Source organism: Mastigoproctus giganteus, chromosome 9, assembly GCF_048544385.1.
Source record: "Mastigoproctus giganteus isolate SK-2022 chromosome 9, ASM4854438v1, whole genome shotgun sequence".
Taxonomy (NCBI): Eukaryota; Metazoa; Arthropoda; class Arachnida; order Uropygi; family Thelyphonidae; genus Mastigoproctus; species Mastigoproctus giganteus.
The window spans coordinates 130,131,323-130,157,117 of record NC_143583.1 but is presented as its reverse complement, the minus strand read 5'-3'; the positions used below and the strand labels follow the sequence as shown (position 1 = coordinate 130,157,117).

Genomic DNA, 25,795 nt, shown 5'->3' with positions numbered 1-25,795 from the left:
CCACAGTCTCTCTTTTTTTTTTTAATTGAAAGAGTTGTTGTTTGTTACTACATATCTCCAACTCTCAGAATTGGATATATGTGACCTTTTTCCTTTAGAAAGTAGAATATGTCCCAGAACTTCTTAGGCGCCTCCGTAGCCAGGTGGGAAGGAGCAGCAGTGCATAGCACACGCTTTGTGATTAGACCGGGGTTCGAGCCCATCACCACCAAATACGGAGGATGCGGAAAGGTCAGGGAATGACCACTGCATATCCCGGAGCAATGTGGCCCTAGTTGCTAATGCTCCTAAAAACCAAATAATAAACATAACCAGAACTTCTTTTCATTTGCTTTTGAAAAACCTTTATTAGTTTATTACTCACTGAATGTATTTCAAACATTCAGTAAGCAATTTTGAGTAAGGAATATCAAAAATAACTGGTAATGCATACAGGTATTGTCATCTCACTAAATCATTATTTTACTTTAGTGGTTCAACACATGATATGAATTAAAAATGTACAATTGTGCTATGTTAGTACAGCACATATTGATGTTAAAAAACATCAAAAGTTTTGTTACTGGCAACAAAATACAATGAGCCTTGGTGACTGAAGTGACACTGGCTGCTGTAACAGACTATACCCTTTTAAAGGGTATAGCCTATAATAGCAGCCTGTTACATCTGCCAGAGCTGTAGTTAGTTGACCTCAGGTGAAAGGAATAATGTTTTTATGGTTAATTAGTTACTCTGAGATTTTTAGCCATTATGACATGCAAATTGGCCCATGAACACAAACTTCTGTAGACATTACAGACTGGAGCTGTGTGACCTCAGATGCAGATTCTTTGAAAAACAGTAATAGCAGACAAGATCTTCCTTTAAAAAAGCATGTTGTGATTCCTTTAACACCATTATTATAGAAGTTACTTTGCACTGCATCCTTAAATAAAATTTTCCCTACCACAGAAGTCATACTTAACAAACCTATTGTTGCTCATATTACTTTTAGATCCTTCTTTGTGTATGGGAGCGATTCCTGCACGTTTCCACTCGTCTTTAAATTCACCTGAGTCCAGTTTGTCTGCATTATTATGGATAGGGATCTTATAGATATTATGGATGAGGATAATTTCTCCTCTGCAGTTAGCATTAGCATTAGTAGAGGCATTTGATGCAAGAAGCAAGCTTATGCAGCATCAGCCAAAAAAAAAAAAAAAAAAAAGTAACATAAATAAATAAAAATAACCACTTACACTTCACCCCTCTGTTCGTTCGAAATACCTGTCCAGCTGAGCCTTAAACTTATTTAGGCTATCAACTTCCACGACAAGGGATGGAAGTCTGTTCCACCCACCAACCACCCGCTGGCTAAAGGCAAATTTCCGCACATCTATCCTACATCTGTCTTTCCTCAATTTGAATTTATGCCCTCTCAGGTGATTATTCTGAGCAAGAGGAAGAATCCCATCAGCATTGAGCATGCTCAAACCATTCAAGGCTTTGTACACCTCTATCAGATCACCTCGCTGGTGCCTAGTTTCCAGACACTGTAATTCGCAAAACTTAAGCCTTTCTTCGTAAGAGCACCCCTTTGTCCCATTCACCAATCTAGTTGCCCTTCTCTGTACTCGTTCCAGCAGCTCTAATCCTTCTTGAAATGAGGCCTCCAGGCCTGTATACAGTACTCTAGGTGTGGCCTGACCATTGCCTTATACAAGGGAATAATCACCTCCTTATCCCTGCTAGAAAAATTCCTATATATCATTGACAATACACCATGAGCTACTCTTGCAGCCCGTCTGCACTGCTCAGAGAACTTCATATCTGCCTGCACAACCACCCCCAGGTCCCTTTCATTCTCTACCACTGTCAGTGTAGTACCACAGAGTTGATACGTTGCTCTGGGGTTGCTGTTTCCCATATGTAGTACTTTACATTTGTCAATGTTAAACTTCATTTGCCACCTCTCAGCCCATCTGCTCAACCTTTCCAGATCCTGTTGCAGCAGCATAGTGTCAGTAGTGTCCTTGACAACCCTGCCAACCTTCGTATTGTCTGCAAACTTGGACATTAAGCCTGATATACCATCATCAATATCATTTATAAATACAGAAAACAATAAAGGACCCAATACTGAACCCTGAGGGACTCCACTAATAACATTTGTCCACGATGAGCAGTGTCCATTGATTACCACTCTCTGTCTTCTCCCCCTCAACCACCCCTTTATCCATAGCAGCAATTTGCCTCCAATGCCACACTGCTCCAATTTGTGCAGCAGTCTTCCATGTGCAACAGTATCAAAAGCCTTTCTAAGATCCAAGTATATAATATCAAAGTTATTCCCTGCATCCAGTTCTTTTGTGACTGCATCATAGTATCCAATCAAATTGGTCAGGCAAGACTTACCCTTAACAAAACCATGCTGTGTCCTAGCTATAACTGAAGTCTTGTCTAGATGATCCTGCAGTGCTTCTTTCACCAGTGCCTCCATTAATTTTCGTGGAATAGAAGTTAAACTCACAGGTCTATAATTACTTGTGTCAGCCTTTGATCCCCCTTTGTGAATTGGGGTCACATTTGCACATCTCCAGTCCATGGGTACCTCCCCTGAGTCCAAGGAAGCTCTCATAATTATGGCTAAGGGTTTGCTTACCTCCTTTGCTGCCTCCTTTAATATAACTGGATAGATCCCATCCACCCCAGGTGCCTTTCTTGTGTTTATCTTCAACAATTTCTCCTCCACTTTGCTCTCAGTTATTACAAGATTCTCTAGCTTACTGCTAGAGTTGAATACACCTCTGGCATTCCCCTCACTGAATAACTCCTCATGTGTGAATGTCGATGCAAAATATTCATTTAGTTTGTTAGCTACCTGAGCAGGGTCATCAACAGTTGACCCATCGATCTCAAGTGGACCAATCTGATTCATCCCCTTCATAAATTCAATTACTGATGAATAATTATTATCTGAAGTAATCATCTTCCCTTTAAAAATACATTATTGTTTGAATATAGATGTAGGGAACCCTTCAGCTCATCTGCTGTGAGTTGAAGGGTTTGTTAGACATCCCAGATTTTAATGATTTGTGAAACCATAAAAACAACTATAAGGATGGTGACACCTCATTATGAATAAAGGACAATAATCTTATTCTGTGTTATTTTCTCAAACTATTTTAATACCCGTATTGAAATAGCACTCTGCTTCTTTAGTTGATTACAATAATACTTCTAGAGCAAGTAGAATTATGCATTAAAAGTGCTGTGCTGAAAAACTTTGTATGGGAGTTCAGCTTTGTTATGAAATTTCTGCCTTTTCTAATGTAAAACTCAGTTATTTAATTAATGCCTTTCCTAGGCCTGAATTTTTTAATCAGGTTTTCTCTATAATTTAAAAAAGAGAAAGAGATATACTTAAATAGTTCAGCATATATAGTTTGGTTTAAATAGTTCAGAAAATGGTATACAGTTAAATAGGTTAAATTTTCCCATTAATTTTCTTTGGGTGATGTAAGTTATTAATTTATTTGTGTTTATTTTCAGCTTTTGAGGAATTAATTTCTTATTTATAAACAGGTGTTCCTCGGTTAAAGAGAGGAGATATATGGTGCTTCTTGGCTGAGCAGCTCTGTAAAAAGTGTAGCAGCATTACAAGCACAGAAGATGAAAAAGGTTCCTATTATGAGTTGTTACAGCAGCTTACTCCTCAACAACATGCAATACTTATTGACATTGGTAAGTTATTTCCTTCTCTTATGTAATAATAAATCTATTACAAATTTAATATCAAGTACATTTCTAATATAAAATAATTAAGGGGGAAACCTAATTCTTTATTAGTTTAAATACTGAAAATTAAAGCAAGCTTCAAAATATTTACAGGCAAGGTGTTATTTGAAGCTGCAGTTACTAATATATATGTAGAAATATCTTTTTCTGTGTATTTCTGAGTATTAAATCCAATAGAAATTCAAGTCCAATGCCATCAAATTTTTTGTAGCTTCTTAAGCCACTTATGGTATTGAAATACTGTATATTTTAAGAACCTTTCACATTTATCATATCTGTGAAAAAAAAAAAAATTATGTGAAACCATTTAAGTTTTATAGTAGAACTCAATGCAGCATCATCTCAGAACCATTTTTTAAATGTTTTCATTGGATGATGGAAATTCAGCATACACTGTATTGTTAAGGTGGTTAGCTATCTAGTAGTAAAGTTTTGACATGTCCTTTCATTACCTCATTTTCATGAACTATTACTACAAGTAGTCAAAAGCAGAACTCTGTGTTGGCTAAACACATTAATTAATTAAATATATGCTTATGTTTTCATGTGTCTTTGAATTTCTTGGATTTTTCATGGAACAAAAAAAATAAATGCTTTTAATTTATTTTTTTTGTGTCTAATGTATGAGTATATGCTGCTTCATTGTTTTAGTTAACAAAAATAAAATTTATTTGCTTATAGATTGTATTTCAAATATTAACACGTATTGCTTTCAAATTATAGAAGGGATATTGTAGTTGCTGTGTATAATAATTGTAGTTTTTGTATAGCAAGAATTAAAAAAAAAATTAATACATAATAGTAATAAATTAAACTGGCAATTTTGATAATCACTGCATTGAGTAAAAATTATCAAGCGTTTACTAAACACGTAAAGGATTTTAATATTTTAGGTATCCATTTGTTTGAGCAGGAATAAAAGTAGAGCATTTCAAGCTGAAATAGTTTTTCTTATTTCAGTTTAAAACAATGAAATTTTCCATATATTATACAAATATTTTTAGATGACATGAAATTTTCAGATGACATGAAACAGTCATTATCGTCCATTGCTAAATTATGCTCTATTGAATTGGATTAATTATATAACTGTTGAATGAGACCAGCCCTTGCACATCCTATTATAATGCACTTTTAGCTAATACTTCCTAGTGGAACCCTTCCCGAAACCAGAACTTAGAACTGTGAGGTGTATATGCCAACCTGTAATCTGATATGCAATATTTAGAAGTCCATTTTTCAAATGCCATTATCTCACTGCTAAAACTGATTAAATAAATAAAAAAAAAAAAAGAGACTTCCTAAAGAGTAGTAATATTCCTATTTATTACAGCCCTCTAACAGCCTAATTTTCTATTATAGGGTCATTAAATCCCTTATATAGTAACATTTAATGGTTATCAGTGATGAACCACATCAAAAACTAGTTGTGTAGTCAATTTTTTTCCTACTGATTATGGGATAATTATACTTGAATTAGATGTTAGTCTCCATTTTATGAACTGCAAAACCATTGCTAGGTTATTAGTATCTAAGTTATGACTGTAGTAACATTTGAACTCCCAACTATTACTCAAGTAATCTTCCATCCAAAGTAGCCTGCAACCTGTGTGGTACCATTATCATCACCTGCCTACTCAGCCCCACCCAACCAGAGATCTCCATATTTCTTTTGTATGCCTTCCTGCTTTGATAAAATAATTACCCCAGATATCACTATACGCTGGATTTAAATTAATCTGTGCTGTAGTAATGAATCATTTTGACACAGATATGTACATTTCAGGAACAATCTTTGCAAGAATTTTTGAAGATATTGCTAATTAATTAATCTCAAGTATTATTAGCATATGTTATGAGATGGAGGATAGTTTATATTTTAGTCTCATTTGCTGAATTTAAAATTTGATTATGTAAATTATGTTTATTTATTTATTTATTTTTGTAAGATACATATATTTTTAAATATATGTATCTTACAAAATGAATAGGTAGTGCTGCAAAACCATGACAATTTTACATAGTTGTATTATTTGACACGAGATGGCAGCACTAGATCATTATTTAATTAGCAATTGCATAATTTGATGAGTATTCATCTGATTTGTTAAGTGAAAATTTTAATTTTTAATATTTTGCTTTTTGTTTTTCTTGTTTTTCCTTTTAATTTTTCAGGATTATTGAAAAGTACATTTTTTCGATAAAAATGTAATGTATGCAGTTACAGATGTTGGAAATTTATTTTGGCTAGTTAGGTGGTTGTTTGTTGCATTTTCCTTTCCTTTCTTTCCTATTTTTTTTAGAGTGGGTTATCATGTATTGACTATACATGATAGTGTACAGTGGGTAGCATGTATTGACTACTTTAGTCAGTGCACCACTTCATATGACATTTTTTATATATATATATTATGTCTCTACATGTATGTGTTGTGTGTGTTCATGGATAAATTTGCATGATTGCATAGGCTGAAAACTGGAATAACTTATGGGAGGGGAAAATCTTGTTGATTAGTTGGGTGGTTTTTTTTGTGGAGGGTGGGTAGGGTAGTATATACAAACTGCTTCACTCAGTGCTCCAGTTTATATATATATAAAATCTTAATGGCATGTATTTTTTGTCCAAAATGGAGACAATGTTTTAATATTGTTGCCTTTACTCGCAAGCGTGATGATCGGTTCTTGAAAAGTTGCATATTATGTGGCAGTATCTTTATGCTTAGTATTATTTCATTTTGTATTATACCATTTTTTTCCCTTCTTCCTGCTATCTCTAAACTAATTATGCTCACTCTTTATTACCTTTCTATTTCTCTTCACTCTTCTATTTCTTTTTTTTTCCCATTGATCTTATCTTTAAACTAATATCCGTCATGGTCATTGGGTTTCTCTGAATATCAGTATCCCTAGTGCATGTAATTTTGGTCTTTTGTTCTTTATTTTCACTCCCTTTTTATATATATATATAGTTTAATTTTCTTAATGCATTAATTAATTCCAAATTATTTACATCTTATAATTTTACCCTAAACCTTGATGGCATGTATTTTATGTCCAAAACAGACAGAGGTTTGATATTGTCACCTTTACTTGCAACCTTGATGATCGGTTCTTGAAAAGTGACACCAATGTTGCACATTGTGACAATATCTTTTTGCTTAGCATTATTTCATTTCGTATTATTTTCATTTTGTATTATATAATTTTTTCTTCTTCTTGCTATCTCTAAACTTTTTATTATATTTTTATATGCTCACTTTTTATTACCTTTCTATTTCCCTTCACTCTTCTATTTTTGTCTTCTTTCCATTGATCTTATCACTAAACTAGCATGTGTGTGTGTGTGTTCATGGATCAATTTGCATGATTGCATGGGTGGAAAACGCTGAAATCATTTAACTACAGCCGTAGAGTCTTTTTAAGAATTCTTCCAGTCTGTCTCTTTTGAGTACGAATCAAGATCTTCCCAAATGAGTGATAAATGAAAAAACCTCAATATACTGCCATAGAGGAAGGTTTATTATTGGTTTTCTTTAGGAGCATTAGCAAACTAAGGCCATATTGCTCTGGGGATATGCGGTGATCATTCCCTGACCTTTCCGCATCCTCCATATTTGGTGGGCACGGGCTCGAACCCCAGTCTAATCAAGAAGTGTGTGCTATGCACTGCTGCTCCTGACCAACTGGCTATGGAGGCGCCTATATATAGAGGAAGGAAACAAGTGCTTATTTCTGTAGTAAGGTAACTTTTTTCCACCATGCTCGAGAAGACTGTTTTTTACAAGTTCTTATAAGTTCTTATATTGTAAGGCTGCTTGAGTATACACCTTGCTTTAACTAATTCAAAAGGAAAAAACTAAGTGGCAATTGGCCTATATGTCACAAATTCTTAAAAACAAAAGTTCTTTCCAAAGAATTCTTCTAAAACCTTCATTATTAAGTTTTTAGTATGTACAGTTACCCTTTCATACTAGAACCAACAACTGTGTTAATTAGCATTAGCATTAGCATTTAGCATTAGTAGAGGCATATGATGCAAGAAAGCAAGCTTATTCAACATCAGCCAAAAAAAAAAAAAAAACCCACTCCCATTTTACCCCTCCGTTCGTTCGAAATACCTGTCCAGTTGAGCTTTAAATTTGTTTAGGCTATCAACTTCAACAACAAGTGATGGAAGTCGGTTCCACCAACCAACCACCCGCTGGCCAAAGGCAAATTTCCGCACATCTATCCGACATCCATCCTTCCTCAATTTGAATTTATGCCCTCTGAGGTGATTATTCTGAGCAAGATGAAGAATCCCATTGGCATTGAGCATGCTCAAACCATTCAAAGCCTTATACACCTCTATCAGATCACCTCGCCGGTGCCTAGTCTCCAGACTCTGTAATTTGCAAAACTTAAACCTTTCTTCGTAAGAGCAACCCTTTGTTCCATTCACTAATCTTGTTGCCCTTCTCTGTACCCGTTCCAGCAGCTCTACATCCTTCTTGAAATGAGGCCTCCAGACCTGTATACAGTACTCAAGATGTGGCCTAACCATTGCCTTATACGAGGGAATAATCACCTCCTTATCCCTGTTAGAAAAATTCCTGTATATCTTTGACAAGACACCATGAGCTACTCTTGCAGCTCGTCTGCACTGCTCAGAGAACTTCATGTCTGCCTGCACAATTACCCCCAGGTCCTTTTCATTCTCCACCACTGTCAGTGTAGTACCGCAGAGTTGATACGTTGCTCTGGGGTTACTGTTTCCCATATGTAGTACTTTACATTTGTCAATGTTAAACATCATTTGCCACCTCTCAGCCCATCTGTTCAACCTTTCCAGATCCTGTTGCAGCAGCATAGCGTCAGTAGTGTCCTTAACAACCCTGCCAACCTTTGTATCATCTGCAAACTTGGACATCAAACTTGATATCCCATCATCAATATCATTCATAAACACTGAAAACAACAACGGACCCAACACTGAACCCTGAGGAACTCCACTAATAACATTAGTCCACGTTGAGCAGTGTCCATTGATTACCACTCTCTGTCTTCTGCCACTAAACCATCCCCTTATCCATAGCAGCAATTTGCCTCCAATGCCACACTGCTCCAATTTGTGCAGCAGTCTTCCATGTGCAACAGTATCAAAAGCCTTTCTAAGATCCAAATATATAATATCAAAGTTATTCCCTGAATCCAGTTCTTTTGTGACTACATCATAGTATCCAATCAAATTTGTCAGGCAAGACCTGCCCTTAACAAAACCATGCTGAGTCTGAGCTATAACTGAATTCTTGTCTAGATGATCCTGCGGTGCTTCTTTAACCAGTGCCTCCATTAATTTACCTGGAACAGAAGTTAAACTAACAGGTCTATAATTACTTGTGTCAGCCTTTGATCCTCCTTTGTGAATTGGGGTTACATTTGCACATCTCCAGTCTATGGGTACCTCCCCTGAGTCCAAAGAAGCTCTCATAATTATGGCTAGGGGTTTGCTTACTTCCTTTGCTGCCTCCTTTAATATAACTGGATAGATCCCATCCACCCCAGGTGCCTTTTTTTATGTTTATCCTCAACAATCTCTCCTCCACTTTCCTCTCAGTTATTACAAAATCATCCAGCTCACTGCCAATGTTTACTTTACCTACATCATTCTCCTTCCTGAATAACTCCTCATGCATGAATGTAGATGCAAAATACTCGTTTAGATTGTTAGCCACCTGAGCAGGATCCTCAACTGTTGAACCATCAATATCCAGTGGACCAATCTGATTCATCCCTTTCCTTCTCGAGTTTAAATATGTAAAGAACTCTTTTCAGTTTTTGTTTGCATCCTTTGCCAAGGATTTTTCGTAGTCTGCCTTTGCCTGCCTAATCTCCTTTGTGACTTGGTTACAGACCAACTTATATCTATCATAGGCTTCCATGTCACCCATTAATTTGTATGTATCCCATGCATTTTTCTTCTCTGCCACATGTCTCATTAGTTCATCTGACAACCATTTAGGCCTAAACCTTGAACAATATTTCTTAGTTGGTATGTAAAGCCTGGTAGCCTCCAAGATTAGTTCCTTGAATGCTTCCCATTTTGAGTTTGCTGTTGGTAACATCATCAGTTGGTCCCACCGTGTAGAATTTAAATACTGTCTCAGACCATCATAGTCGCCTTTACGAAAACAAAAACCTTTCCCTTTACCTCTGATGGTAGTTACCTCCTTGAGTAAATCCCACTTCAACACACTGTGATCACTGCCACCTAGTGGTTCATTTATCTGCAGATTCTTAATGCATGAAGAATCACTACTGATAATCAGATCAAGAGTATTGCTCCCTCTTGTTGCCTCACGAACATGCTGATGTAGAAAACAATCATCCAATAAATCCACAAAAGCCTTGCTAGTGTGCGAGTGACCAACCCACAAATTCCAGTCAATATCTGGGAAATTAAAATCCCCCATTATAAGACTCTCTGATTTACTGGCCCACTCTATTTCCCTGTACAATATCTTATTATACTCATCAGAGTCATTAGGCCTATAGCACACTCCTACTCTCAGTTTTGATTTCCCTATGCTTATGTCACACCAAACTGACTCGACACTGCCCTGTCCATCGATGTCGACTGGCTTCACTTCCTTGGACTTTATGTGTTTCTTAATTAATAGCATAACTCCTCCTCCCCTCCTGTCCTGTCTATCCTTCCTATACACATTGTATTCCCCAAATTCCAGTTCCGCATTACTTATATCTGTGTGACACCACGTCTCTGATATCCCAACAATATCTGCCTTTGATGTTTTGAGCAATACCTCAAATTCATCAAATTTATTTACCAAACTCCTAGCATTGGTGTACACGCAGGTATACATGCACCTGTTTCTATTCTTAGCTACCCTAACACAACCCATGTGTTTACTTGTACCGCAATGACTCCCAGAAGTCTCTGAAATATCCTGCATCTTGTTTTTCAGGCTTTTGCTCATTTCAATAGAAGCAGTGCAAGAATCACTTCCACCTCTGCCAGTGGCCACTGTTAATCTATTAGTCATTGTATCCCCCCCCAACTAGCAGTTTTCCGACCCACCTAACACTGCCTTGACAGCATCAGCAAAAATTCTTGCACCCTTTCTATTTAAGTGTATCCCATCCCTGTAGAAGCAATCTCTCCTGTTAACAAGTACAGTCCAGGCTGAAAAAAATTCTACCCCTTGAGCCTTGCACAATCCCTCCAGGGCCGAATTGATCGACAAGGCTCTCATCATATACTCCCTCCTATCGTGTCTGGGCAGAATTGCAGACACTTTCAAATTCAACCCTAATTCATGGCTTTTTTTCAATAGTGACCTGTACTTGCTAAGTAATTCCGCCGGTTTTCTGTAAAATTAGATTCCGCCGGTTTTCAGTAAAAAAAATTAGTTTTCAGTAAAAAAAAATGAACTGCTACTTAATTCCTGAAAACATGTTGCTTTTAATTTTTCCTGGAAAGAAAAAAGCTAAACTCAAGCAAATGTGGAATGGTATATCAGAATCCAGTTTTAAAGTATACAGTTGTTGATCACAAAATCATGTGGAGATATTCTATATTTTTGTATGGGAGCAATTTTTTTTTTTTTTTTTTTTTTTTCAGTACAATCATTGAAATAGTCAGATAATGTACTCACCTCCACATTTTATTTTTCTGTCTTGCTGTCTTGGAAATGCTGTTTCCTCCAGTGACAGCTTATGCTCACTTTAAAAAAACATTGTTATCCACAAGTTGACTAAAATTACTAATTTCACTTTTAATTTTAATAACATCACTGAAAGAGGTGTGTGCACTATCCAATTAAAAAAAAACAAACTTTGAGATACTGCTGCAGCAGTCAGTTTTGAGGCTTACTGGCCTTTCATCAGACAGCCAGCAGCCTAAATTACCAACTTTGTACTGAACGGTAAATAATATATTTGGTGGTGTATGAGTGGATATAAGAGGTCACAGGAAATTTTTTGCAGGCCTTCAACTTCGTCTTTTTATTTTTGTTATAAGAATAGTTTACTTAGGTTCAACTGAAATATTTTTTTATAAATTATATTTATAAATCTGAATTGATATCTAAAAATTATACTTGTAATTGGGTAAGATGTGTGTCCTTATTACAGTTTACCCAAATCACAGATATTGTTATTATTATTATTTATAAGAATTTATTTATTGCGTTTTATACATTCACTCCCTGTACAGCTGGAGGGGTACAGATAGAATGCATATAAATAGAACAAGTTATTTGTTGATTTACAATAATATTTACACTTATACAGATTGTACAGTTTGTTATATGAAATAAATATACACACATATATATATACAATGAAATTAATATATACAGAATTGGATAGTTGAGACTCTAGAAAGGAATATTCTAGAAATCTGGGTAAGTTGAAAGTAGATTATTGTGATGGTTACTGTTCATTTTACTGCCCAGTTACACAAAGTTAGCATTACTTATTTTCTGGATGAATTGGGACTTCATTGTTGGTTCTTCATTGCTAGGTATCCTCTTATGGGTTTAGTTATGAGTCAAGGCCACAATACAAGTTCTCATGGATAGTTTTTCTTTAGGCTTTATTTTCAGTTAGTCTATCTGAAATTCATTGACATATTTAATGGTGTTTTCTGGAACTGTTAAGGCAGGCAGGATTGTTGAATTTTCGTCCTTAAGGGAGGAGAGGATTCTGTACACTCCTGTGGTAGGCTCTATTAATAATTAATAATAATAATTAATAATTACACTATCAGACTATAAATATTTAATGCCGTACAAATTTTTATTTTCCTACATGTACAATGAAAGTGGATCTTCTTTGCTGAGTAAAACTGGTCATTATTCTGAAATAAATACAATGGACTCCCGCTTTACGATATTAATTCGTTCCTGAGACACCATTGTAACGTAAACCCAATAACACATTGTTTTTTGGTAATTTGTTCCAAGACCTCTGAAATTGATTTTTCTATATAACTAAGCTTTTTATCTCTCTAAAAGGTGATTTTTATAATGGAAATTGTACATATTGATTTAAAAAATTGATTAAAACTAATATATTGATTAAAGCATAACACAAAAAATCACTTCAGCTAAAGGATGAAAAAACAAAACATGCAGCCAACACATTTGCAAACGCTGCTGCTATTGGCTGAAAGAAAGGACACGTGGTCCGGTAAAGTGAAATAAGTAGGTGCCGGTTAACATGATCACTGGTTAGTAGAATCAGCTGCTTTATAGAATCAAATTTCAAAAAACCAATTCAAATCAAATGCACTACACTTTCATCGTTATCATATTTTTGTTTATAAGAATCAATTTTGAAACGCTTTGTGATATTTTTCTGAAGCACATTTCTGGCGGTCACTACCATAAAACAATAAAAACAATTTGCAGTTTCCGGTTTATTGGGCTTTTCTGACAGTGCAAATCTGTTATAAACGAGTAGTAAACTTGATCTTATTGCATTTGCGGTAATAGCAAAATTCCAGCTATCGGTAATACCGATAGCTGGAATGTTGTGGGTTTTTATGTTATTATGGGGAAATGTGTTTCCTCTTCCTATTCAATCATTAAAAAACATAAATAAAATTTCAGAATCTTCTCTTCATTCCTATTTTTTAAACTTGTTACTCTGTATCTCACTTGCACTTGTCATGTTAGTTGCAATTTGTGCATGTTGCGTTCTCTGTTATTGATTGCTTATCTTTTTTTACTGTTTTAAATTTTACAAAAAAAAAAGAAAAAAAAGTCAGTGAATCAATTAGTATGTACAGTATTAATTAAGCTTGTACATAAGCAAAAATTTATTTTTATTTTGCTAACCTGTGGAAAATATTTTCCATTTTTCACGTATCATTTAATTTTGTTAATTGGTAATGTAATAAAGTGTGAATTTGTGATCTTTATTTTTATAGCCTGTGGATATTATTCCTCCTATTTTCGCTTATCAGAATCACCATTTAATATAATTAAAATTCAGTTTGCAAATGTGATCACAATGACTGGTGCTTACCACGTATCCTATAGTGAACAGTATTTTATTATGGAGAGTCCACCTTAAAGTGATTTTATCATACAGTAAACCAATCGTAAAGCAGAGGTCCACTGTATTTCAGAATTATAATTAATGAATATTTCAACATTGCAGTTTGTTACAGTAGGATTTATATTTTACTATAAGTATTACACCCATGTTTAGTATTACACTGAAGCCAAAAGTAGTAATAAAAAGCAAAATGCAAAAATAGTAATACATACAGGTGCTTCATCTATCAGTACACTGTACATAATTATTCTTCATAAACAATAATTTTTGGCTTCCAAAACTATTTAACTCTTGAATACTATCATTTTTAATGACACTAATGATACTAAAATAGGTGACTATTCATCCAGCGTGTTTTTTTGCTAAGTTAAAGTTAATAATAATGAGTCTATCGAGGAGATTTTACATGGTATATGTCTGTGACAAGTACAGTGAATTACAGCGAGGTTTATTAAATGTATAATGAAGTTAAATAGACAAAAGAAATATAATTATACAATTTGCCACTAAAAATTTAATTATTTTAGTTGTTAGTTCTAGATTACTAATAATGAAATATAAAATTATAATTAAGAGAAAATCTATTTACTGTTTAAAAAAAATTAAAATGTTTGGGAGCATAGTGGCACATCTAATTCTTACAATTATTCCAAATTATTGTTTGGACCGCAAACAAAGGAGAAACAAACATTGCATCTGATACTATACCTCATGGAACTTTTGGATAGACATAACTGGCACCATCCTTGCTTGAATATTATTGCTTGAGTTTGCTACTGTTGCTAATGCCTCTAATTGGGAAGTTGTTTAATGGTTCTTTGTCTTCAAAATTTTTTCAGTTTTCATCTGGAAAATGATTGGTATATTTTAATTTTAGGCAGTGTCACCACTTCATCTGTATCAAATTTGTGCCAGAAATCAAAATTCTCAATATTTTCTTGACCCTGAGCAACATTACAGAATGCCAAAATATGTGCATTAATTCGTTGGTCCTTGAGGCTGTTGCAGACATTCTCTCGGATATGCCAAGCTATGCTTGCTACCTGGATGTCTAAAATGCTGATGGAACTGATATTTGGGTGACACTCAAGTCAAGTGGACCTAATTTCGGCAAAGTCCAGTCAGTCTGTGACAGCCAAATCCTCTGCTTGTACCTTCACAATGATGAGACTGTTAGTAACCCTGGGTATAAACCCCATATGCAAGTCCTGAAATACGGCACCTAGCACACTGTGGGTGAATAATACTACCAAATAATACCACCACTTTGCTTATTGGAGGCTTAAAGTGGTGGAACCCATGTTTAGTCTCCAGAGCAAAGCTCCTGCAAATCCTCTCCATCTCTTCCATCATGTGGAAGAGATGGAGAGGATTTGCATTCCATCATAACCTCAAAAGACATCAATCATCATGATTGATGTCTTTTGAGGTTATGATGGACATCATGACAAGATCCAATCTTCTTTACATTTTGAGGGTACAGCTCTAAATGGTGTTTACAGGCCAGCCACTAGATAGTCCACCGGACCAAACCTATTGGTAACTCTCCAGAGCAGCTAGTGTATAATCTCACTGCCTCTACTCTGCCAGATAGTGACTGGAGGTAGTTGAGTAGTATGTATGCGGGAAGCATTGTCGAGGCCATGTTTTTTCAAGGATCTGGGTATATTCTTACCATGCGTACGTCATATCCGAAAATTTCGTTAGTTCATACAGCATGTCTCCCCCCACCTTTTCTTACTACTAAATACACCATGAATTGTGAAACCGATAGAACAAACTTATCCGCTAAAAGATCTAAACCACCCAAACACTTCCTTGTTTATTTCACAAATATACGTGGTCTCAGTTCTAATCTCAGTGATGTCTATTTCCACTTACAGTCTGCCAAACCTCACGTACTTTTTCTGACAGAATCCCAGTTATCGGCTGATCCAACCACTGCTCATCTCAGTTTTCTGAACTATTTGCTGTATGATTCCTTTTACTTCAAAGGTAATACTTGTGCATATGTCCATTCTAATAATCCCTGTCAGAGACTCAGTAATTTGGAATCTCCTCTTTTTGATCTTCTCTGGCTTAAAATCTCTCTATCACATTCTGTCAAATTCATCTGTTGCTTCTATCATTCTCCCAACTCAACTAATAACTAGGAACTCTTTGACTTCCTCCTTTTGAAACTTGACTTTTTATAGTCCAACTTTCCTAACGGTGAGGTAATTTTCCTTGGCGATTTTAACGTTCACAACTCCAGCTGGCTTCCATTTTCTAGTCACATGGGCCCAGCTGGTCAAGATGCCGAGTCTTTTGCAATTACGAATAACCTCACACAGATTGTTCATTTATCTAACGGAATACCAGACAATCCGAACCATTTAGACAGCATACATGATCTTTTTCCTACAAACAGTCCTTCTAAATATACAATCAAGGTGAGCGGTCCTTTAGGCACCTCAGATCATAACTTGGTGATGGTCTCTTCTCCAATGGAGAAGAGAACTTTCTCTCATGGCCATTCTCAACCTCGTGTAGTTTGGCATTACAAGAATGCAGAATGGGATGATCTGTACGATTTCTTTTCCTTGGTTGGATTACTGTTTGAAATCTTCTGATGTAACCTTTCCTCTGATCGTGTCAATGAAATTATTCCTGTAGAGGTGGAATTCTTTATTCCACACTCCACCTTAAAATCTCATCCTTTATCTAAACTGTGGTTTTTCTATTAATATGATAAGGCTGTTCAAGAGACGAATGTTGTATATGGTAATTGGCTTTTTTTTCCAAATGTCCAGGTTCATTTTCTGCCTTGCAACAATTGTAAAGCAGTTATTAATCAGTCCAAACTAGATATCGAACAGGCTAAGAGTAGAAAACTTGCTTCTTGTCCAAAAAGTAGCCAAGCATTCTGGTCTCTTGCCAAAGCTATTGGCTGAAACGTTTGCTGATCTCTGTCAAAACCAGATGGTTCTATTGCCACTTCAGCCAAAGATAAAGCTGACTTGCTGTCATCGTCAGGGCCATTTTAATAACTCTCGGGCGCCCCAGCAAATTTCAAAATGTGGCCCCTATTCAGTTTAAAGTTTGTTTTAAAATTTTTCTGGGTCTCTCTTAGTCGCATTTGTGGGTGCACCCGTGCGGTAAAATGGCCCAGGCTGTCCTAATTTTCTTCCAACTCGTGTATTGACGATCTTGGTAAAACCACTTCCCACCATTCCCAGTATACTCCATTCAGTGCCTCTTGTGGTCTTCCGTCAAAAGGATGACACAAGGATTTTGATCAATCTTGATGCTAAGAAAGTTTGGTTAGGAAAGATTGTTTAGTATTCTGGTAGGTTGCACCTACCAGAATACCAAACAATCCTAACCACTCAGCCAACACACTTGATCTTTTTCTCACAAACATCCCTTCTAAGTACATAGTTGAGGTGAGTGGTCCTCTAGGCACCTCAGGATCACAACTTGCTAATGGTCCCTTCTCTCATGGCCATTCCCAACCTCATGTTGTTTGGCATTACAAGAATGCACTGCAGGATGATCTGTTAAAATGTTGTCCTTTATCTAAACCTTGGTTTTCCAATAAATGTGATAAGGCTGTTCAAGAGAAGAATGTTGCATATCGTAATTGGCTTGTTTCCAAATCTTCAGTTTCATTTTCTGCCTACACCAAAGCTTGCAACAATTGTAATGCATTTATTAATCAGATCAGTCCAAAATAAATTTTGAACAGGCTAAGAGTAGAAAACTTGCTTCTTGTCCAAATGGTAGCCGGGCATTCTGGTCTCTTGCCAAAGCTATTGGCCACAGCTTCTGCCCATTTCTGTTCCCACCTCTGTCAAACCCAGATGGGTCTATTGCCACTTTGGCCAAGGATAAAGCTGACCTTATAGCATCCTATTTGTCTTCCAACTTGTGTATTAATGATCTTGGTAAATCACCTCTCACCATTCCCAGTACTGTCCGTTCGATGCCTCCTGTGGTCTTCCATCAAAAGGATATCAGAAGGATTTTGAACAATCTTGATACTAAGAAAGCTCCAGGTCCTGTTTATTTCAAAGGTGTTTTTCCTTCTGAGTGGAAATTTGCTCATATACAGATACAGTTAGTTCCTAAAAAGAGTGACAAATCCCTCCCATCCAATTATTGTCCCATTGCAATTATTTCTAATCTTTCTAAAGTAATGGAGAAATCAATTAACTGCCAACTCTTAGACTATCTTGAAACCTTCCATCTGATCAATGACCGTCAGTATGGATTCCGTCAGTGTCAATCCACTGGTGATATTCTGGCTTATGTTACCCATCTATGGACAAATTCAGTGGAAAATTTGCTAAAATTCAAGTGGTTGATCTTGACGTTTCAAAGGCTTTTGATTGTGCTTGGCATAAAGGTCTTCTAAATAAGCTTCCATTGTATGGTGTGCCAACTGTTTTTTGTAATTGGGTATCCAGTTTTCTCTCTGATTGCTCACTGAGGGTGATGGTTTTTTTTTTTTTTTTTTTGCTGTCTTCTAATTTCTCCACTAATGCTGGTGTTTCTCAAGGTTCAGTTTTCTCTCCCACTCTTTTCCTCTTGTAATGTAATCTTGTAATCCCACTCTTTTGCTCTTGTAGCGACCTTCTTCCAATGACCGGAAATCCTATCCGTAGTTTTGCTGATGATAGCACATTGCATTCCACTTTCCATTTTGAGAAACCTTGCCCTGCACAAATGGCTTCAACTTCTCGAATATCCACTACCAGTTCCTTAAATGGTGATCTCCAGGTAATTCTCCAGTGAGGCAAAGATAACTTAGTTCATTTCAATCCATCTAAAACTATCCTATCTTATATCTTGCAAAAAAGGATTCTCCTGCTCGTATGCTTATCTTCGATGATACTCCAATTTCTAGGCAAGATGATATATCTCTATTGGGGATTTCCGTATCTTGTAATCTCTCTTCACATAAGCACATTACAAATATTGCTTCCTCTGCATCTAAAAAACTGGGTTTTCACTTTCACTCTCGGCATTACTTTTCTTCCAAGCAGCTGTTCACTCTGTACAAATCATAAATCCTCCCTACCATGGAATAGTGTTCTCACATCTGGGTGGTGCCCCCAAAACCTCTCTCAGGTATCTAGGTTCCATTGAAAAGAGGGCAGTTAGATTAATTAATGACTCGTCTCCAGTGCCGTCATGGTATGGTAGGCATCCAGGCAAATGCCTAGGCCGCCATTTGGGTAGGGGTACTTTGCAGTCATGTGGATTATTTAAAAGGGAACCAAATACTTTATTTGCCTAGGATGCAAAAATATCTCACAATGGCACTGCTCATCTCTAACAGAGTCTCTCCCCTCTCTGTCTCATAGATGCTCTGTATCTGCTGCATGCCTTTTCTATGAATACTTCTATGGGCACTGTTCTTCTGAATTGGTTTTTATAATTCCTGCTCTCTCTTTCAAAGCAGTCTGAACACGTTCTGTTACCACTGAACATCCTTTTAATGTCCAACTTCAAACTCTGAGAACCAACTTTTCTTGGTTCTGAGAGTTTGAAGACTCCACTAATAACATTAGTCCATAAAGAGCAGTGTCCAGTGATTACCACTCTCTGTCATCTCCCCCTCAACCATTCCTTTATTCATTGTAGCAACTTGTCCTTAATGCCATAGCGCTCCAATTTGTACAGCAGTCTTCCATGTGCCGACTGGGCTAGCCGAGTGGGTAAAGTGCCTGCCAAAACAAAGGTCGTGGGTTCAATTCCCGCCTCGGGCTTGGATCAAAGTACTGCAAAAACCTTGGGAGGTGCATTATGGCCACAGAAGCCTATACACCAACAACTACCAAAAAAAAAAAAAAAAAAAAGTCTTCCATGTGCAGCAGCATCAAAAGCTTTCCTGAAATTCAAGTACAGGTAGGACTCAGTTTACGCTGGGGTTAGGTTCCTGAGATTTCCAGCATAAAATGAATTGCTGTAAACTGAAGCAAAAATATAATGGGAACATATATAAATACAATAGGTTGCATTCCAAGATTTTCAGTAATCAACACAAAATATGTACTTAAAAAATGTTTTATTTTATGAAATTTACATATTGAAAATTGTATAATGTTTAAGAAAAAGAAAGAAAATTTACTGCTTAAATTTACTGTTTTGGGTCATATTGTCAATCCACAGGACAAGCAGCTTTTCCATTTTTTTCAACTGTTTTATTCCAGGAATAGGTGTAGTAAGAGAGGGTCCTGCACCAATATTGACTGCTGATTGGAACGATTGCATTGTGGTCACAGCATTTTTCATTATAGTAGTTACAGTTGATGGTGCTAAATTGAAGGCACGACACATATCTGACCGAGTTTCACCTTTCTTCATTCACCGAATAACTCCCATTTTTTATTCAATTGTCAATGATTTATATTGTTTTTTAGTCTTTTGTCCAGATGCACATGATAATACAAGTTTTGGGGGCATGGTGGTAGATATGTACAGTATCTGTATTTGAAAATATGTATTAATAAAAAGAAGCATCCTATACTCTAGACACCATTGCATGTTTGTCAGTTCACTTGCAGTTCTTAGTCTGTGGTTGATGTAATTTGCTTTTTCTTGTTGCATTTTATATTCCCTTTTTTTGTTTAATTATTTAAATTTTAAATAATTAAAATAGCCATAGTTTTATTACAATGTCAGGACCATCTGTGTATATGATTTTTAGTATTAGTAACGGCCGCATGGTGCAAGAAAGCCTATGGCTTATGCTGCACCAGCCAAAAAAAAAAAAAAAAAATCCGAACAAAACAATGATAAAAACAAAAAAAAAAAAATAAATAACTAAATAATAATAATTAATAAAAAAAAAAAAAAAAAAGGAAATTAAACCTATCATCCTATGCGCTTCCCTTACCCGAAAGTACTATCCAGATGACCTTTGAATTTCCCCAAACTGTCGGCCTCTACCACCCATGTAGGCAACTTATTCCAGTAATTTATAACTCGCTGGCTAAAATAAAACTTCCTACAGTCCAATCTAAACATTTCCCCCTGTAACTTGAATTTATGTCCCCTAGTTCTAGCATCATTTGTAATCTTGAAAATTTTGTCCTCATTCATTTTACTGATGCTTCTCAGAGCCTTAAACACCTCAATCAAATCTCCTCTAAGGTGTCTAGTTTCCAAACTCTGCAACCCACATATTTGAAGTCTTTCTTCATAAGGACGCCCTTTTGCCGATCTCACCAGGCGAGTTACCCTTCTTTGCACCCTTTCAAGAAGCTCGATGTCTTTCTCAGAGAATTTCATGTCTGACCGTATCGTAACACCCAAGTCCCTTTCCTCCAGTACTGGGTTTAGTTGAACTCCACCAAGTGAATAAGTTTTTTTGGGATTACTGTTTCCCAGGTGTAATACCTTACACTTTGTTGGATTAAATAAAGCACAGCTGCCATTTTTCTGACCATTCCTGAAGTCTATCTAGGTCTCTCCGAAGAAGCTTAGCTTGACAGTGATCATTAACTACTCTACCAATTTTAACATCTGCAAATTTAGACATCACGCCCTCTATCCCTTCATCGATGTTGTTTATGAAAATTAAAAACAACAGTGGTCCTAATACTGATCCTTGGGGAACCCCTCTTCTTACATCAACCCAATCTGAGGAATATCCATTTATCACAACCCTCTGCCTCCTGCCCTGAAGCCATCCTGCTATCCATCTGATTTTCCCAGTGATTCCAACCTGTTCCAGCTTATAAAGCAACCGCTCATGTGGGACTGAGTCAAAAGCTTTGCTGAAATCTAAATAAACAATGTCGAAATTATTCCCTAAATCCAGCTCGTGAGGGACCCTTTCAAAATAGCGAACCAGATTTGTTAAACATGATTTTCCCTTTACGAAACCATGCTGAGTATCCTTGAGAATTTCAATTCGATCCAAATGATCCTGAATTCCACCCTTGATCATTGCCTCCGTGATTTTCCCTACCACTGAAGTCAGACTGACAGGTCGATAATTTCCAACTTCACTTTTAGAGCCACCCTTATGTATGGGAGATACATTTGCACTTTTACAATCCAAGGGAATCTCCCCAGAGTCTAGTGATGCTCGCATAATTAGCCTCAATGGTTCAGTGCACTCGCTTGCTGCCTCTCTTAAGATTATAGGATATATTCCATCAACTCCAGGAGCCTTACTGGTCTGTAGGCGCGAAAGTTTTTTCATTAAATAATCTTGCGAAATTTCAATATCATTAATTACATATTTTTTAACTTCGCTCCCACAATTTCCCATTGCCACAAAAGGCTTTTCATTTGTAAATATTGATGCAAAATAACTGTTGAGTTCATCTGCAACGGCAGCTGGTGTATTTATTACTATCCCCTTTCCCTTACGTAAAGGTCCAATCTGGTTTGTCCTGCTCTTCTTGGCATTTATATATGTGAAGAATTCTTTATCCCCTCTCTTTGCTCTGTTTGCTAGTGATTTCTCATAAACTGCCTTTGCCTGTCGAACCTTTTCTGTGGCTCTATTACACATCACCTTGTAGCTGTTATCGGCTTCAGTACTTTTTATTGCTCTGTAACCTTTCCATGCTACCTTTTTCTGCTCAGGTAATGTGGCAACTTCACTATTCATCCAACTTGGAACCCTTCTCGTGGAGTATTTTTTTAATGGTATATACGCATTCAAGGCATCTGTGATTAATGTTTTAAAAGCGTTCCACAGTTCAGTTGTATTCATTCTCAGCGCGATATCTACCCAGTTAATAGAGGCCATGTAGTACCTTAAGGCATCGTAATTTCCTTTTCTGAAATTAAAACCCATTCCTTTGCCTTTTACTTCTGCTACCTCTCTCGTCATCATCCACCGTAGAACTCCGTGATCACTTCCTGCTACTGGTTCCTCTACTGTCAGCCCTGTTATATCATCTGATTCATGTGTGATGATAAGGTCTAGGATATTCTTTTCTCTAGTACTTTCCCTGACATGTTGATACAAATAACAGTCATCTAGTTGATTTAAAAATTTTGTTCCCCGTTTCGAGTTTCCTTCCCATTTACTCCAATCAATTAGAGGCAAATTGAAATCACCCATAATAAGGCATTGACGCTTACTAGGAAGTCTAGGAAGTCGTGCAGTCATGACTCATCACCCCCTCCAATTGTGATCTATGAGAGGTGCAAAATTGAAGTGCCGTAAACTGAGCCCTACCTGTATATGACATCAAAATTATTTTTTGCATCCAGTTCCTTTGTGACCACATCATGGTATCCAATCAGTTTGGTCAGACAAGACTTCCCCTTAACAAACCCATGCTGTGTCTGAACTATAACTGAAGTCTTGTCTAGATGATCCTGCAGTGCTTCTTTAACCAGTGCTTTCATTAATTTCCCCAAACAGAAGTTAAATTAACAGGTCTGTAATTACTTGTGTCACCCTTTGATCCTCCTTTATGATTTGGGGACACATTTGCACACCTCCAGTCCATGGGAACCTCCCCTGAGTCCAAGGAAGCTTTTATAATTATGGCTAAGGGTTTGCTTACTTCCTTTGCTGCCTCTTTTAATATAATTGGATAGATTCCATCCACCCCCAGGTGCCTTCCTTATGTTTAACTTCAACAATTTCTCCTCCACTTTGCTCTCAGTTATTACAAAATTACTTAGCTCCCTGTTAGAGTTTGATAAACTTCTGGCATTCCCCTCATTGAATAACTCCTCATGTGTGAATGTAGATGCAAAATACTCATTCAGTTTATCAGCTACCTGAGCAGGATCATCAATAGTTGAACCATCTATGTTAAGTGTACTAATCTCATTCATCTCTTCCCTTCTAGAGTTTATTTAAATAAAGAACTCTTTGCTGTTTTTCTGTGCATCCTTTGCCAAAGATTTTTCATAATCTGCCTAACCTCCTTTGTGACATGATTACAAACTACCATGGATAAAATTCTTTATTTCAAACTCCACTTTAAAATCTCATTCTTTATCTAAACATTGATTTTCTAATACATGTGCTAAGGCTCTTCAAGATAAGAATGTTGCATATATCAATTGGCTTGCATCCAAATCCCTAGGTTGATTTTCTGCCTACACCAAAGCTTGCAATAATTGTACAGCAGTTAATAATCAGTACAATAATGATTTTGAACAGGTTAAGAATAGAAAACTTGCTTCTTGTCCAAACAGTAGTCTCAAGCATTGTGGTCTCTTTCAAAATTGAAAGAGACCACAGAGCAGAGATGGGCAGCTGCAATATTTGCCCATCTCTGCTCCTACCTTTGTTAAAACCCAATAGTTCTATTTCACCTTAGCTAAAGGTAAAGCTGACCTGCTAGCATCCTATTTTTCATCTAACTCTTGTATTGAAGATCTTGGTAAACTACCTCCTGTCATTCCCAGTACACTCTATTTAATGCTTCCTGTGGCTTTCCCTCAAAAGTAATCTCAGAAGAATTTTGAACATTCTTGATGCCAAGGATGCTCCAGGTCCTAATGGTATTTATCTTCTTGTTCTCAAAACCCGTTCACCTGAGCTTACTGCCATTCAGTGTTGCCTTTTTTAAACTTGCTTTTTCCACTGGAGTTTTTCCTTCTGTTTGGAAATTTGCTCATACCTTGCCATTTTCTAAAAAGGAGGTAAATCCCTCCCATTCAATTATCGTTCCATTGCACTTCTACTCTTTCTAAAGCAATGGAGAAATCCATTAACCACCAACTCCTAAACTATCTATAAACCTTCCGTCTGATTAATAATTACCAATATGGATGCCATTAGTATCAGTCCACTGGTGATATACTGGTTTATGTTACCCCTATATAGACAAATTCAAAGGAAACGTTTGGTGAAACTGAAGCAGTTGCTCTTGACATTCAAAAGCTTTTTATTGTGTTTGGCATAAAGGTCTTCTAAATAATCTTCCATCTTATGGATTGCCAGATGTATTTTGTAATTGGGTATCCAGTTTTCCCTCTGACCACTCACTGTGGGTGATGGTGGATAGCTCTCTGTCTTCTAACTTCTCCACTAATGCTGGTGTTCCCCTAGATTCAGTTCTTTCTACCACTCTTTTCCTCTTGTTTGTTAATAACCTTCTTCCATCGAGTGGAAATCCTATCCATAGTTTTGCTGATGATGGCACATTGCATTTCACCTTCCAGTTTGAGAAACCTTGCCCTGCACAAATATCTTCAACTTCTCGAATATCCAGGTAATTCTCCAATAGGGCAAAGATAGCTTAGTTAATATCAGTCCTTCTAAAACTCAGTCCTGTCTTATGTCTCACAAAAAGATTTCTTCTGCTCCTGTGCTTATCTTTGACAACACTCAGATTCCTAGAAATATTCACATGTTTCTATTGGCATAAGCATATCACAAATATTCAGATATGAAGTTTTCTGAGCAGTGCTGACAGTCTGCAAGAGTCGCTCATGGAGCCTTGTCAATGCTATACAGGAATTTTTTTAGCAGGGATAAGGAGGTGATTATCCCCTTGTATAAGTCAATGTTCAAGCCACACCAAAGCTTGCAACAATTGTACAGCAGTTAGTAATCAGTCCAATAATGATTTTGAACAGGTTAAGAGTAGAACACTTGCTTCTTGTCCAAACAATAGTCTCGAACATTGTGGTCTCTTGCAAAGCTGTTGGCTGCAACATTTGCCCATCTCTGCTCTTACCTCTGTTAAAACCTGATAGTTCTATTGCCACCTTAGCTAAAGATAAAGCTGACCTGCTAGACTCCTTAAGCACAATCACTGCCATTCAATCTACCTTTTCTCTCTCCCATACCATTCTTAAAGAGAACCAATCTAAGTTATTTTACTATCAAAGAGCCAACCAGATGATTACCTTCTGCTAGATCCCTGGTTCATGTCAGCATCCCAGGTAATGAACATGTGGATCATGCTACTAAACATCCAGACTCTACATCTTCCAGTCAACTAAAAGTGCCCTACACCGACTACAAATCCATTAT

General features: G+C 36.6%; 1 protein-coding gene across 2 annotated transcripts in view; it reads left to right on the top strand.

Moving 5' to 3' along the window:
* LOC150080729 (TBC1 domain family member 1-like) overlaps nucleotides 1–25,795 on the top strand; it is a 339,728-nt gene that overhangs the window by 234,165 nt on the left and 79,768 nt on the right. For both annotated transcript variants that reach the window (XM_090381763.1, XM_090381761.1), the window contains one exon: nucleotides 3,565–3,723. In XM_090381763.1, the coding sequence (XP_090237889.1) occupies nucleotides 3,565–3,723 (159 nt within the window). The remainder of the gene's footprint in view (nucleotides 1–3,564; nucleotides 3,724–25,795) is intronic.